General features: G+C 55.6%; 1 protein-coding gene across 4 annotated transcripts in view; it reads left to right on the plus strand.

The window, feature by feature from the left end:
* AFDN (afadin, adherens junction formation factor) overlaps positions 1–15,477 on the plus strand; it is a 121,386-nt gene that overhangs the window by 101,079 nt on the left and 4,830 nt on the right. For 3 of the 4 annotated variants that reach the window (XM_043457438.1, XM_043457435.1, XM_043457436.1), the window contains 8 exons: positions 421–486; positions 634–707; positions 1,061–1,179; positions 2,566–2,760; positions 3,363–3,454; positions 3,754–3,939; positions 5,040–5,939; positions 13,321–13,455. In XM_043457438.1, coding sequence (XP_043313373.1) covers positions 421–486; positions 634–707; positions 1,061–1,179; positions 2,566–2,760; positions 3,363–3,454; positions 3,754–3,939; positions 5,040–5,939; positions 13,321–13,455 — 1,767 coding nt within the window. The remainder of the gene's footprint in view (positions 1–420; positions 487–633; positions 708–1,060; positions 1,180–2,565; positions 2,761–3,362; positions 3,455–3,753; positions 3,940–5,039; positions 5,940–13,320; positions 13,456–15,477) is intronic. The other variant, XM_043457437.1, reaches the window with a different exon arrangement.

Genomic DNA, 15,477 nt, shown 5'->3' on the forward strand with positions numbered 1-15,477 from the left:
AAGTCAGTGCAGCTCACCCACTGGGAGAGAGCGCGTCCCTGCCTTCAGGGTGGCGGGTCTGCTGTGGTCCCTCAGCTGACTGGTAATTGAGTTTTCAGGAGCGAAAGAAAGGTGAAAGTGAAGTAGCTCAGTCGTGTCCAACTCTGCGACCCCATGGACTGTAGCCTACCAGGGTCCTCTGTCCATGGGATTTCAGGAGTAATTTTTCTTAATCTGAAAACAAAGTAGGTACATTTCCTGTGAGTTTCCTTATAGTTACCGAAGTGTTCATTCTGTTAATACAGTTTTTGCATTTCTAACTTTCATGTAAAAACAAGAGCTGAGAGTTTTATTGCAGTCACTTATACACGTTTTATTCTTTGTACTGTGTTGTATTTCTAGCTGTGTTTCCAACGCGGGGTTTTTCCTTGTCTTGTTTAGGGCGCTGGTCAAGACAAACTTGGGATTTATGTCAAGTCCGTTGTGAAAGGAGGCGCTGCAGACGTGGTGGGTATACAGACGTTAGAGCGGAAGCCCCAGAGTGTTGTGTGTTTGTCGAAAGCCCAAGTCTGAGTGTGCTCACCGCTGGCCTCCTCCTCCCCTTCTCCCCTGCTGTCGCCCCCTCCTCACCTGCCCGCGCCTTGGGGTGCTCAGGACGGGCGGCTCGCCGCAGGTGACCAGCTGCTCAGCGTGGACGGACGGAGTCTGGTGGGACTCTCTCAAGAAAGGTACCGTTTATTTGTTTAAAGATGAGAGCATGCACTTCCGGGGGTAGTTCACGTTAAAATTTGGAGTTAGAAGACAAAAGCCTCGCTGAAAGCTCTGCCCCTCCTTTCAGAGGAGGAGACTTATCAGAGTGTGTGTATTTTACTCTGAAAGGCGTCCTTGCCTCTAGCGCATGCCGAGATCTCTGCAGGTCGCCTCGCTGGCCTCAAGGCAGCGAAAGGAGCTGTGTGCAGAGTTGTCCTCAGAGGCAGGGCGCCTGAGACCTCGACTCAAACTAGTGGGGGGCCGCGGGGCGCAGCCCGCCCAGGGGATGGGACACCTGCCCATGTTCCCACCCTGTGACCTCTCTTCCCAGGGCAGCAGAACTGATGACAAGGACAAGCTCCGTGGTGACGCTCGAAGTGGCAAAGCAAGGAGCCATTTACCACGGCCTCGCCACCCTGCTCAACCAGCCTTCCCCTATGATGCAGAGAAGTAAGGGGGGCGGAGGGGCCGTCTCCTCCATGGGCTGCGACTGCCTGTCGTGGGCCGGGCAGCCAGTGTGACCTCTTCCAATACTCACAGACCCTTCGAAGCAGGCCCTGTTGTGTTCGTTGTCCTGATTCTAGAGAACAGCGTGGGGATGAGCGCCCTCGGGCACGGTGCTGGGCTCCAAGCTCATGGGTTCCCAGGGCCCAGGCTAGGTGTGGCCAGCCGATCTTCGGACATGGTGCTAATTTATTTGGCCCCCAAGAGCCCCTGGCCTCACCTGCACAGGCCTGGTGACTGCGGGGGACCCCAGTGTCCCCCATGCCAGCACTCAGGGAACGCCATCTGTAGTGAGTGGAGGAATGATTTTTCAGCTCTGACAGGCAGTCACAGGTTGTGAGGTCTTCAGAGAACAAACAAGCAGAGTTCTCTCCTGAAGGACTGTTTACAAACAGTTAGGTCCGGCTCACATGCTCCGAGACAGGACGTGATTGTTACAGGGAGAGTCCACTGTAAGTAAAAGGTCAGTTTTGAATAATAATTTGCTGATAGGAATCATGGTTTTGTAGGTACATCAAAAACCTCAGAAAAAAGTCAACACAGACGTCAGGCTTTTTAAAGAATTAGTTCAGAAACCAGGGAAAACTGTTCTGACTCTCATTATCTTAGAAATTGCTGTCTACTTTGCACTTCCTTGGCTCACCGTAGGTGAGTAGGTCGCTACCCTGGGCAAGCCCAGAGCCTGGCCTCACGCTGGCCTCACCCGGGTCACCCAATAGCCTGGGCTGCTGTGCATGGAGACGGGCAAAAGGCACGGCCTTCATAGACGGCGCCTTTTTCTTTTTTTTGCATTTGTCATAGCATAATACTTAATGTATTGGTATTCTGATCCCCGAGTTTATAGTCATTTAAAAGAAGCAAACTTGATGATGAGTTAGGAATCACTGAGAGAAAGCGTTGGAGCCAGACGTCAGGGCCGTTGGGTAGCAGGACTGCAGAGTAAGGTGTAAGGAGTGCGTGACCACAGCCGGTGAGAGCGGCTCAGGAGGAGGACACCCTGAGCGACGGCAGAACTGATGCAGGTTTGCAGGTGCGGGAGGGGTGTTCACGCTTCAGCTCAGCTAGGATGTCCCAGTGACGGTGGTCTCGTCACCGGAGCAGGCGCGCTCCGAGAGCGCACTGCCCACCCGTGTCGCTCTTTCTGAAGCCCCTTCTGGAGAGTAGTTAGACAGACTCTGCTCTCCTGTAAAAATACCTCATTTCTTCTGATGAAAAACCAGTTCTTACCTGGGGAATTTTAGATGTTGGTAAATCATGTTGCCTTTAAACCAAACAGTGTGTAAGATACAGTCGTGAACAAGCGACCAGATCTTGAATGTATTTTGATTTCAGTTTCAGACCGCCGTGGGTCAGGTAAACCCCGACCAAAGAGCGAAGGCTTTGAGCTGTACAACAACTCGGCTCAGAACGGGTCCCCAGAGAGCCCGCAGACGCCCTGGGCTGAGTACAGCGAGCCCAAGAAGCTGCCGGGCGATGACCGGCTGATGAAGCACCGGGCGGACCACCGCTCCAGCCCCAACGTCGCAAGTGAGGAGCCCTGTGGCCCTCCCCGAGGCCTGCCCCATGCATGTCTGCTCACCGCCGGGGTGGGGGCACTCCGGGGTCTGTCGGTCATTAAAGAATGTTCTTGCCTGCATAGATTAGCCAACTGGGGTGTGTTTCCCCTGAGAGATGTCACAACTAACATTCTAACGGGAGCTAAAAGCTAGTCTGGGGGCCTTGATTCCGGGGGTGCCCTGGGCGGGTGCACTGATACAGGCAGAGGGTGGCCGGCTCCCCGCGGGTGCAGACAGTCTCTATACTGTAAAGGGTTGTCGGCAGGAAGCGGCAGGCATAGGAGGCTGCGCTCCAGGTGCCAGAGTCGCAAAGCCTGAAGTAGCGTCCCGTCTGGCCCTCTGTCAGACAGTGGAGAGGTCTGCCCGGCCCTGGGCTGCACAGGAAGCTCGGGGCTCCAGGCCCGGTTATTGAAGAGCCCCTACCTCCGCGGGCTTTGGGCTTTAGGTCTGTGCTCTGCTCCTCCCTGGCACTGATGCCAGCCGACACGGGCGCTGCCCATGAACAGCTCCCATGCTGTGACATCAGGGTTGCTTATTTAACACTGAACTCTCATTCCTGTCTCCCACCAACAGATCAGCCTCCCAGTCCTGGCGGGAAGAGCACGTATGCCCCGGGAACAGCAGCCAAGATCACGTCTGTCTCCACGGGGAACCTCTGTGCTGAGGTCTGGGCAATGCGCAGGCCGACATGGGTTTCCCAGAGCGCGTGTGTCCTCCAGGAAAACATCCCAGTGGTGGTGGCTCCTGAGCGTTTGGGTTTTTAAGGTTTTAACACAATGGGTCAATCAGCTTTAAGTTAGCAACTCAGCACAAAAGAAAACATTTTTTTTATTCTCAGTATAGGACTGAACACTTTACATTTTTAACATTTTTAAAAATACACAGATAATATTTTAACACAGATCCCTGAAGGTATGTCAGTCTATGGTTCAGACTGCTAAATGCTATTCCCCCCAATCCACAGGAGCAGACGCCTCCGCCCCGCCCGGAAGCCTACCCCATCCCTACCCAGACGTCCACCAGGGAGTACTTCACCTTCCCGGCCTCCAAGTCCCAGGACCGCGTGGCGCCCCCGCAGAGCCAGTGGCTGGGTTTCGAGGAGAAGCCCCACGTGCTGGCAGACGGGAACCACTCCAGCGCCGCCGTGCAGGTGAGAGGCGCGGGACCAGGGCGTCCCCAGCCCCCAGGAGGCCAGCGCGGGCAGACGGCACAGTCGGCGTTCACTGTAGAGCGGCGCTGGGGCTGCCGCCGCCTCTCTGTCCTGGCCTCTGTGGTCACGAGGGAGGAGGCCTGACCTGATGTGTGCAGGCCTTTCCACATGCTTGGTGAACGTCTGCGGTGTGGTGGCGAGGCTCGTAGACTGTGGGAGGCGGGCTGAGAACCGGGACCGCGTCCAGGCACATGGCTGTTCACGCCTGGGGAGGCAGAGAAAATCCTGGTCCCACCGGTGGGGCTGAAGCTGGGGCGGGAAGCCGGCGGCCGGAGGAGGAACAGGCCGGGCACTGGGCGATGGTGCTGCAGCCCAATCAGAGGTGCTCCGCCCCTACCGGGGCCGGGCCTCGCGCTGCGGATGGGGCACGTGGCAGGTTCCCGCGGACAGGCTGGGTGATCACAGGGAAGGGATTTCGGGGCCAAACCCAGGGCCTGGAGTTTTATGAAGTTAGCAGATAACTTGGATAACGCGTCCCTGCTTACTGGGAGAGGTCCCAGCCGCCTCTCCGCCGGTGCGGATGCACCCAGCCCTGCCGCCTCCGCCGCGGCCCCCCACCCACCCACCCCTTTCTACCCCTGGGACGTGGATGTGGCCCCGGCAGGTGGAAGTTGAACAGGGTGGGGCTGTCGGGTTCTGCTGGGCCTGGGAGGGGAGGGGGTGTCTGCAGTCCAGTCGCTCACTTCAGGCGATTGGGGGGGGGTGTGGAGGCGGAGGCAGTCGCCCCGCTTGTCCTGGGATCACAGTGGTGGTGAGACTCCAGTTGAGCTGGGTCTGGTGGGGCCTGGAAGGCGGGGAAGGGGTGTCTGCCGTCTCGGATTCAGGGTCAGTCCAGTCGCTCAGTTCAGGCGCTGACTCCTGCTGCACCCCGTCTGCCCCCCGGGGTGTGGGGCGGAGGCAGTCGCCGCTTGTCCGGGCATGGAAGTGGTGGCGCGGGCCTCGCTGCAGTTTCCCAAACGCGCGCTTCTCCTGGGAGGAACCTCGGGGAATCTCAGGAGCCGCTGTCGGTGGCTGAGGTCCGCGTCCCTCTGTCCCTCCAGCGTGTGACCCGCTCCCAGGAGGAGCTCCGTGAAGACGCCTACCACCCCGAGCGGCAGCGGGCAGAGGCGGCTGCGGAGCGCAGGTCGGACGGTAGCGACGCCTGGCCAACCCAGGGCTCGTCGCTGGGCTCCAGCGCGTCCAGCCAGGAGCACCTGGGGCCCCCCTCCAAGACGGGCACCCCCGCCTCCACACTCACCAAGAGCGGCCCCGGGCGCTGGAAGACCCCGGCCGCCTCCCCACCCGTGCGGACCGACCCGGCCCTGCCGCCGCCACCGCCCGCCGGATCCTACGCCGGGGAGGCGGACGCGGACTCGCCCCCGCCACCTACCGCTGCCGCCGCCCAGGCGCAGGCCGCCGCCGAGCGGAAGAAGCGCGAGGAGCAGCAGCGCTGGTACGAGAAGGAGAAGGCGCGCCTGGACGAGGAGCGCGAGCGCCGGCGCAGGGAGCAGGAGCGCCGGCTCGGCCAGCTGCGCGCGCCCGCGCCGCCCCCCGCGCCCGCCCGCACGCCCGACACCGTGATCCGCGAGCTGCAGCCGCAGCAGCAGCCGCGCACCATCGAACGCAGGGACCTGCAGTATATCACGGTCAGCAGGGAGGAGCTGGCCTCCGGGGACAGCCTGTCCCCCGACCCCTGGAAGCGCGACGCGCGCGAGAAGCTGGAGAAGCAGCAGCAGCTGCACATCGTGGACCTGCTGAGCCGCGAGATCCAGGAGCTGCAGGGCAAGGCTGAGCGCTCGGCCGAGGAGAGCGACCGGCTGCGCAAGCTGCTGCTGGAGTGGCAGTTCCAGAAGCGGTTGCAGGAGTCCAAGCAGAAGGACGAGGACGACGAGGAGGAGGAGGACGACGACGTGGACACTGTGCTGCTCATGCAGCGCCTGGAGGCCGAGCGCAGAGCGCGGGTAACGGGCCGGGCGGGCGGGCAGGCGGGCGGGCGGGGCGCCTTGCGGGAGCTGCTGTCCCCGGGGACCAGGGCAAGCTGCTCCCGAGATGCGCGGTTCCTGCCGGTGCGCGGGGCACTGAACTGTTGCTTCAGCCCTCTCGCCAGCGCTGGTGGAGACCAGTTATGTAATAGCCAGTGGTCACCATGGTGGGGGTGGTTGCTGAAATGGCCGGAGAGTCAGTGTCTGGCTGGCTGGGTGGGCCAGACTCTTAACTGCCCAGCTCCACTACTGGAGCAGGAAAGCCTCTGGCAGCACCAGGTCGCGTCCCAGCTGTGCAGAGGGGTGGCCCGTGGTCTCCACCATCCGCGCCCCCGGGTCCCGGAGGGGGCGGGGTGGGGCTGAGCACAAGCGCAGGGTCAAGTTTGCCGTCACCCTCAGAAACAGACTCTGTGTGGTCCTCACACACGGATGAAGTGGGTGTTATTAAACCAGCGAGCATTATGCTTCAGTCACAGCGTACAGGTACTCAGGACTTAGGACTTTTAGTTTTCCCTATGATGGAAGTAACTTCTGTTGCCTTTGTATCACATAAAAGAAGAGAGTAAAATCCATATTAGTTTAGGGCAGTATAGACTGTTAAAATGCCAAATCTAATATCCTTTGTTGCCCTCTCAGGAGAGCTGTTGACAGAGAAGCACTTATTGGTGTTAATTGCAGCAAGTGCTAGTGACTGTTTTATGTTAACGAATTTTAGTGATGTTCTTTTTTTTTTAGTATAATGCAGTATTGCGAGAAAAGACAGCAAAGGGCATGTCCTTTTTGTCTTTGGATTTTGTTTCTAATTCCCCCTCTGATGCCATCTGTACTGAAGACCTGAACCAGTGGCTGTGCTGTCAGACCCTCGAATCTTTCCAGCTCAGGATGAAATTCAGCCCTAGACCCTTGACAGAGAGTGCCCTGAGTGGGCAGTGTGGGCCCTTAAGGCCTTGGACATCACCGAATACATTTCTTGTTAGATACATGTTAGCAGACAGACATGCATATGACTTAGTTCAAAACTCAGTTAGAATCTCTCTTGAGAAACTTGTTTCATAAACAAAGGTCTAAATGTTAACTATTACAGTGTGTTATTAGGTAAGTCATCAGGAGTACACCTCCTCAAGAATGACTGTTTCCTTTGACAGAGCAGCTGTTTGATGAATAATACCTGGAGCATAAGACTCCTTTGAGCTGGCCCCGTCCGTAGGCGGTGAGCAGCGTGCCCGTCACGGCTGCCGCGCCTGCTGCACCCAGTCCGCGTGGACGCGCTGCAGGCGGGCCCCGCACGGCTGCTGTGGCCATGGCCCTGGTCCTGGGCTCTGCCCCACACGAGGAAAGAAGGCTTAACTCTGAGCCTAAAGCTGAGGTTCATGGTAAACAAGTGGGCATGATTAAATTTATTGCTTAGGGAAAAGTTAGAAACCACGTCATAATATTTCTACAGTTATTCTTTTCTCTGAAGACTAAATTTTTATTGAAGGTCTATCAGTTTTTCCAAGTGATTGAAACGCTGAATATTTCAAAGCCTTTTAGTATGAATCACGCTATTTAGAAAGTTATGATAGTTTAATTAAAAATGTTTATCATTAATTATGTTAAGATTAATATGCTAGTCTCCAAGTAAGAGTGCCGAGGGAAATTTTACGTTTTTTAGTTTCTGTGTGTCTTACTAATGAAGCTCAAGCATTTAATACCATGTGGGCACTTCTCTGTTTCTGAGGACTAGAAGTTAGTCTAGTCTTGACTTCTCTCCTGGGTTGTCCTCAAGCACAGGTGAAGCATGAGAGCCGCAGAGGTGCTGATGGCGGATCCAGGTCCTAACCGAGCCTTTTTTTCACACTTCATCTTTCTTTTTTTTCCTTCTCTGTTACCTGCAGCAGACTGCTATGCCAGCAATCTCTGTTCTAGATTTGGTATGTTCCTGTTTCTTTCCCTTGGGTACCTTTTTCCTGTCTAATTTCCTCTTTTCCTTTAGTGGTGGTGGTTATATGTTTTCCGTAGATCTGGTCCTAGGGGTGTCCTAGATCAGGACCTGTGTGTAGTTCCCTGACTCTGGACGCATGCCTTTCAATGTGTTTAGATGTAGCTATCCTTTGCTCTTCTCTGTTAATTTTAAGTGTTACTTTCTGTTTGTTTTTGGTTTTGACCTTTACTCAGTTTTAGTCCTAAAGTTCATACTATATATTCCTGTGTACTCATGAACACAGCAAACTTTGCAGTGAGTAATGACTCATTCTTGTTACATTAGAAGTACATTTTAAGTGTCATTAGAAGCTCAGTTCAACTGGTTCTGACATTGTTTGCCAACTAGGATGTAACTATTGGTAGAGAAAGAGGAATTTCTAGTAAACATTACTTACTCTGTTTTAATATCACATGATTTTCGTTTAACTTACCAGCCATACCAGTTCGTTGCTGAATAACACTCGTTGTGAAAAAGAGTTGCATTGTGCAGTAACGGTGGTGTGTCTCACGTCCACACTGGGGAGATTGAGTGGGTTGTAATAGCGTCCACTGTGCTTGAGAACTGGATGTCTGTCCCTGACGTTCTTACCAGGGTGTCGATACTGACTCTTCAGTAGCCTTTATTGCTGGTCAACTTTTAAAGGACGCAAGGCCAGAGCTAACCATCCTTTGAGAAAAATCTGAATCCAGGCTTGACTTTAATGGCCTTTTTTTGTTCTGTTTTCCTTTTTGAATTTAAATATCCTGGTGGCAGTGTCACTGCAGAGGGGACCGCCTCCTCTCCCTGGTGACTGAAAGGCGTGTCTTCTGAGCTTGACTTTTTCTTCCACGTGAGACAGAGATAGGAAGCGTGCTTTTCTCTCTGCCTCTGTGTGTTGAGGTGTCTGTGGGGGGAGGAAGCGAGGGAGCACCAGTCACTCCAGTTGTTTCTCTACTTACCATGTCCTTATCACACATGTGGGGGCCAGGCCAGCCTGGGGCCCCAAGAGAGCCCCATGTCTGTGTCTGTGGGGTGTGTGACAGGTGAGTCACAATCTGTTAGGATGGGGTGTACTGAGACTTGTTTCGGGGTTTTTGTTTCTTCAAAGATAATTATTTCTAGTGTTAATATTGACTGTGGGCACCAGGTTTCTTAGCCCTATTGCCCCGAAGATGTTAATGTTATCGCTGAGTTCTTGCCGTGTCCCCAGGGGTAGCTTTGCTGCCAGAACCCGTGTGTCAGGCCCTGGCTTCCCAGAGACGCTGGGGACCGCAGGGAGACGCGTGGCCGCTGGTTTAGGATCTTCCCCGTGCGGGTCGCTGTGGTGACAAGAGAAGTGGAAGGGCTGCCCTGTCTCCGGTCTCCCGGTGTCCCTCACTCCCTCCATCCATGCCTGCTGCCTCCAGGCCCATGGCCCATGCACCCCGCCTGCACTCCATCCTGCACTCCACCTTCAACTCCTGTGTGCACGCGCCCACCTGACCGCTTTGCACCTGTTCTGAGCTGACTTGCCCCCTCCCCCAACTCTGCCCGGGGTGCCGCCTCCCGCCGCGGGAGTCTGCGTGGGGCGCGCGGAGCCCCGCCTCAGGCTCTCTCCGCGGCCAGTGTCTCGGCAGCTGTAGGCTTGCCTTGGAGCTCTGAGTCCACGTATCTTCCTTCTGCTGAAGAGAAGGGGAAGGGAGCCCTGCAGGCTGAGGGCTAGGGCTGCGTCCCCGAGTGAGGGGACCGCCCCTCCTCCCCAGGAGCCGCCCCCGACCCCGAGCAGATTCCTCTGGGAGACACGGCAGGACTGGGACGGGACCCAACGTCCTGTCTGAATAATTGGCTAATCAGGATGATTCATCTTTACTGGAGCCCTTGAAATTCTTTAGGGTGAATATTTTTAATGGGTAGGAGCATGAGCAGAAAATGCGGGTGGGGAGAGAGGTTTCTTACAGGTTGTGTGCTTAATAGACTTGTAATTGCTTTTCAGAGAAAATGTCAAAAAGCAGGGGGTATTTTGACCCTCTTTCCTACTCAGATATTTCAGTGATTGTCTGCCTTAATGGAATTTCTGTTGTAAAGATGTAATAAATTAGTATATTTTTGTGGTACAAAATTATAAACACAGAGATCTCAGCATACTGTTGTTTTTTTTTAACCCCTGAAAATACCTTTCTGGGAAATGTGGGCTGCACCAGTGTTGTAAGAAGTTGGTCCAGGCTTGCATCCTGCTTTTAAATCCCAGCACGATAGTTGGTTTCAGTGACTGTGGTCTGGGCTGGGCTGACTAAGAATTACTGTTTGATCTGTTCAGTGTGTTTCCCCAAATACAGCTTCCTGCCAGCCTGTTTTGGTAGCATGCAATTTCTCCATCCTTCAGTGTAAAACCACGAGCTTGTCCTCTCTCCATTTAGCTACAGTCTTCATACACGCGGTTTGTCGTTGGCGCTCAGAGCCATTAGCTTCCTAACTTGATTTGAGGTGTTCTCTGTTGTGAAATGTGACTGAACTCTTCAGTTCAGTGTAGCATCTGGATCTGTTGTTGGGGCAAATTCAGAGATTCTGTTCTCATTTATGTGTTTTGGGTTTTTTGTTTGTTGTTTGCTTGTTTTTGAGTAAAGCAGAATATTGGTGAGAAACAAAACAGTTTGTTTTGACAATGAAAATACCCGAAACAGCTTACCAAATAGTGGAAAGAAGCTGCTTCAGTTATAATAGCGCTGGTTTACTCACTGCTTTAAAACAGAAACCGGTGGACTGGGCACAGGGAGAAGGATCCTTGCTTACACCATCAGGATTTAGAAGAGGAAGGTTTTTAAGAGAAAAATGCTTGTTTTTAGATTTAGTAGTTGTGAGAATTGAAATTATTCTGACTTCTTAAGACTATACTTTTATTTAACGTAAAAGAACTCATTGGCGAGTTCAGTGTATATAGTTTTTCTTGCTCAGAACTTGTTTTTAATTAGATCTAGGAAAGGTAAGACATAATGAGTTAGTTTGTATTTTGTTGGGTAACAGAAGAGTCTCTATTGCATTCTTGCAGTTTTACCTTCTTCCATAGGTTATCTTTCTGGAGATACTTAGTGTGATCAGTTGCTGTTTTATTTAGTCACTCTTACTTGGGAGCTGTTTCCCATATCTGTGCTGACGCCTCCTCCACTGCTGCTGCAGACCCTCCAGCGAGCTGATCCCAGCTAGGGGCTGCCTCTGCACCTCCACGGAGCAGGCACTTCTGCCGGCTTCCTCGTTGAAGTAGGGAGGTACAGGGCTGTGGGCGTTAGCCCAGCCCAGGTCTGTGATGGAGAAGGGAAAGTCTGTCTCCTCCTAGGCTGTGACAGCAGAAATCACTGTGTCCTGTGGGCATGATGGAAAGACTGTCTGTTCTCTGCCAGTCACACGTGCTTTTCTGGGTCCCTTGAGGCATTTTCATCCTGTAGCATGTAGGAGGTGTGACCAGGAGACTGAAGGAGCTGAAAGCCAGGTACGACACATCTTAGGACTTTGAGGTTGTCCTTAGGAACTTAAATGGTATGAAGGAGAGAGATTAAATCTGTATTGTTTGAAAAAGACAGACCCTGAAAAACAAAAAAATGGAAGCAGTCAGGTGGTGAGTTTCAGAAGAGCAGACATGCTTTTTGACAAGTAGTTACCTGAAAATGGCAGGCACTGTGGTGGGAGGTGGACTCTAGTTCCCCAGACCCTGGAGGTGTTCAGACACAGTGGACGTTACCTGGCAGAGGTGTAGCAGGAGAGAGTGAGAATAAGGTTTGTCCTAAATTTCAGGCTCAGATGCTGTAAATCAGCGTTTAGGGGACCCCCGAGCTGGGGAGGGATTCTTAAGTCCAGGATGGGACGCGGAGGGAGTGGATGGCAAAGGGCCAGGACAGAAGGAGAGCTGGAAACCTGGTCCCCATGACTAGGCAGGCGGCCCGCCCCCCCGAGCCCCCAGCCCACCCCACCGAGAGGCTGGGGTTCACCTGCCACGGGCCAGGAGTGCAGGCGCGCTCGACCTTCTTGGGGGCAGTTGGAACGGGGCACAGGCAGGAGGCGGTCCAGGGTTTCGTGGTTCCGACTGCTGACGGCCACGAGCTGGTTCGTGGATTTGTTCTGGAAGAGTCACGCCGGTCTGCTGTGTGAGTGTGTAGGACATACCTCCTCCTCTAAGGTGGTTCTGAAGGGTGGGGACAGCTGTGAGGTGGCACTGCGTGGCCTGGCCTGGTGTCTGTGCTCAGCTGTGCGTGTGTGGCGTGTGCGCTATGTCTGCTGGCTGGGCATGTGTTGTGTGCGTGCATGTGGCGTGTGCGCGTGTCTGTCAGCCGTGTGTGTGTCCTGTGTGCACGCGTCTGTGGGCTGTGTGCCGGGTCTGGGCCGTGCTGTGTGTCGTGTGCACATGACTCGGCTGTGCGTGTGTCATGTTGTGTGTACGTCGGCCATGCCGTGTGTGTGATGTGCACGTGTCGTGTGTGCGTGTCTGTCAACCGTGCGTGTTGAGTGTCACGCGTGCAGCTGTGGGCTGTGTCATGTGCGTGTGTCTGCCGGCCATGCACGTGTAAAGTGTCATGTGCGTGTTGGCCATGCGTGTGTCGTCTCACGTGCACGTGTCGACCATTCGAGTGTCATGTGTGCATGTGTTGTGTGTCGGCCGTGGGCATGTGTGTTTGGCGTGTGTCGTGTGCACATGTCTGTCGGCCGTGCGTGTCGTGTGTCTATTGGCCACACGTGTGCATGTGTGTGTTGGTCCTGCACATGTGTCGTGTGTGTGTGTCCATCAGCCATGCGTGTGTCGTGTGTGTGTGTGTGTCCATTGGCCATGTGCGTGCATCTCGGCCTTGAGCGTGCACCTCGGCCTTGCGCATGTCTGTCAGCTGCGCGTGTGTTGGCCGTGCAAGTGCACGTGTATACATCGGTCGTGTGCGTGCACATGTCGGCTGGCTGCGCATGTACGTGTCTTGGCCGTGCGCGTGTTGTGTGCGCGTGTCGGCTGTGTGCTGTGTCTGGGCCATGCCGTGTTGTGTGCACGTGTGTTGAGTGCTCATGTGCGTGTGTGTTGTGTGTGCGTGTCAAGTGTCGTCTGCGCGTGCATCTGTCAGCTGTGCTGTGCTGTTGTCTGCCCGTCAGCCTTTGGAGTGTCGTGTGCACTCTCTGTCGGCCATGCGCATGCGTCGTGTCCGTTGGCCGCGCGTGCACGTGTCTGAGGGCCGTGCGTGTGTCCATCGGCCGTGCGTGTGTCGTGTGTGCATATTCGTCAGTCGTGCATGTGTGCCATGTGCGTATGTCCGTCGGCCGTGCGCGTGTGTTGTGTCTTGGCTGTGCGTGTCGTGTGCACGTGTCCGGCCGTGCGTGGGCGTCTGTAGGCCGCGTGCGTGCGCCTGTGTGCCGGCCGCGCGGCGCGTCCTCGGGTCGGGGCGCGGGCTGACGGGCCCCTGTCGTCAGTTGCAGGATGAGGAGCGGCGGCGGCAGCAGCAGCTGGAGGAGATCCGGACGCGGGAGGCGGAAGAGCGCGCGCGGCAGGAGGAGCAGCGGCGCCGGCAGGAGGACGAGAGGGTCAGGCGCGAGGCCGAAGACAAGGTCCTGGTCCTCTGAGGGCTGCGGCCCGAGCGCGGGCGGGGCTGGGCGGCGGGCAGGGCCGCCCCTGCGCCGGCCTCCCGCCCGGCCTGCGGACCGGCTCCCACTGCCGGCCTCGGGGCTCGTCCCTCCGGCCTGCGGACGTGGGGCCTGTGCGGCCACGCTGGGTGGCGTCCGGCCGGTCGCTGGGAAGTGGTCACGTTGGGGTCAGGCCTGGGAAGGACAGGAGCTTAGGAGGACAAACAGGATCTAGAGTCGATTTTTTTTGAAAGTGACCTGATTCTGGCCAGTGGTGTACAGAAAACGCAGCACAAGGGGGTTTCTGTTTCACTTAGTGTGTCCACGGGTAGATACTTGAGTAGTTATTTGGCTCTAAGGGTCAGGGAACCCTTTTAATCGGTCTTAACGTGACCACACGTGACCTAATCTGAGAAGCGAGTGCAGAACCCCGCCTCTGGGTGCACCGCTGGCCCTGGGCTCGCTGCCGGACCTCAGGATCCAGGGACAGGGTAGGAGCGGTGCTGGCCGTCCCCATGGGCCCTTTTCTGCAGGCAGGAGCGCCTGGCTACATGGGCTCCGCGGGTGACAGCAAGCAGGGCGGGCCCTCCACCTCCCCGCCCCCGACCGCTTGGTGGGGCCCGGGCAGTCGTGGTCTGGGCTTCGGGGGAGACCCTGTGCACTTCAGTGAGCCCTCGGAAGGAGGTGGGCTTCCACAGTCTGAGCCCCCAGCCCTGGGTCTGCGGTGTCCACGTCCCCTGTGCCTCCGGCCACCTGGAAGCAGCGCCGTGGGGAGACGGCCGGGCCTGTTCTCCACCTGGGGAAACTCTCCCTCATTGGGTTTCTTTGCAGTGCGCATTCTCACAGCTTGTGGTTATGTCAGGTGCACTTGTGTTTGGGTACCTGCCTCCATGACTGAGTGCTCCAGCAAAAAGAAGCCAGATAAGCCGTTTTTTTATACATAGAATGTCCAAAGTGGCTGGGCTTGTTCTGTCATGGAAGGACCACGCACCTGTCGGGCAGAACGCTGTCACATGGCTGTCTGTTCTTAATGTAACTGAAGGATGAGCCATGGTCTCTCCCTGAAATGTCACCACATGAGTGGTATTCGTGGAGCGCTAGGCTGCCCGCCAGCTCTGCTCAGAGTCCGCGGAGCTCATTCAGGTTGGAGCTCCTCTGTAAGGGACCGCTCATTCTGTGTGGAAATAAGATGAAAATGCTTTTCCTTCCGGACGGCTCAGCATAGGGTGAGAGGTGGTCAGGGCTGCGACAAGGCTGGCGTGTGTGCTGGCGCTTCCCCCGCCTCGCCCCGGAAGGCTCTGGCTGTGTGTGCTCACTCTGTGTGTGTGTGTGTACGCGTGCACGTGCGTGTGGAGTGGGGGGGGGGAGCCAAAGCGTGAAAGCGTGCACGGTGACGCAGGGACTGGAAGCGCTGCCGCTGGCTGCCCTGGGTGCGTGGGTTTAAAGCCTGCAGCCCGGAGCCCACCTCAGCTTGAGGCAGATCGTTCGTTTGGTCTTTCCACTCCTTTCTTCGCTTTTATTCTTGTGTTCTGAAACCATTGTCAATCTTTAACAAAACTGTGCTGTTACCTTTTTCAATGTTAAATTAACACTGTCAACTGTAGTTTGCGCAACTAGATGTATATCAGAAGAAATGTACAGTATGTGTCAAAATACACTGGACTGTCCGCTGCTGTTGCTGTCGTGCCTGGCTCTCCAATTTCCTGTCTGGCAGGGAGATACAAACTAAGGCCTGGGGGACGCCTGTTTGCTGGTGGTCACCTTGGGAAGAGACAGTGTGGGTTTCCTGTTAATTTCCCTTTGCGTCACTGGAAACGAGCCAGGCGACTTAGGCCTGCCCTTCTTCCACGCGCTGCGGGGCGGGGCGGGGGCTGGTCCTCCGCAGGTGCCAGTCAGAGCCTAGTTACCCTTCGGTTCTGTCCTTAAACTCAGGAGCACCAGGTAAGTGGAAACCCCACTGAAGGCAGGAGAGGCGCCCCGGGTTCGTTCCTGCGTCCGCCTGGTTCT

The sequence above is a fragment of the Cervus canadensis genome, chromosome 33, assembly GCF_019320065.1.
Source record: "Cervus canadensis isolate Bull #8, Minnesota chromosome 33, ASM1932006v1, whole genome shotgun sequence".
Taxonomy (NCBI): domain Eukaryota; kingdom Metazoa; phylum Chordata; class Mammalia; order Artiodactyla; family Cervidae; genus Cervus; species Cervus canadensis.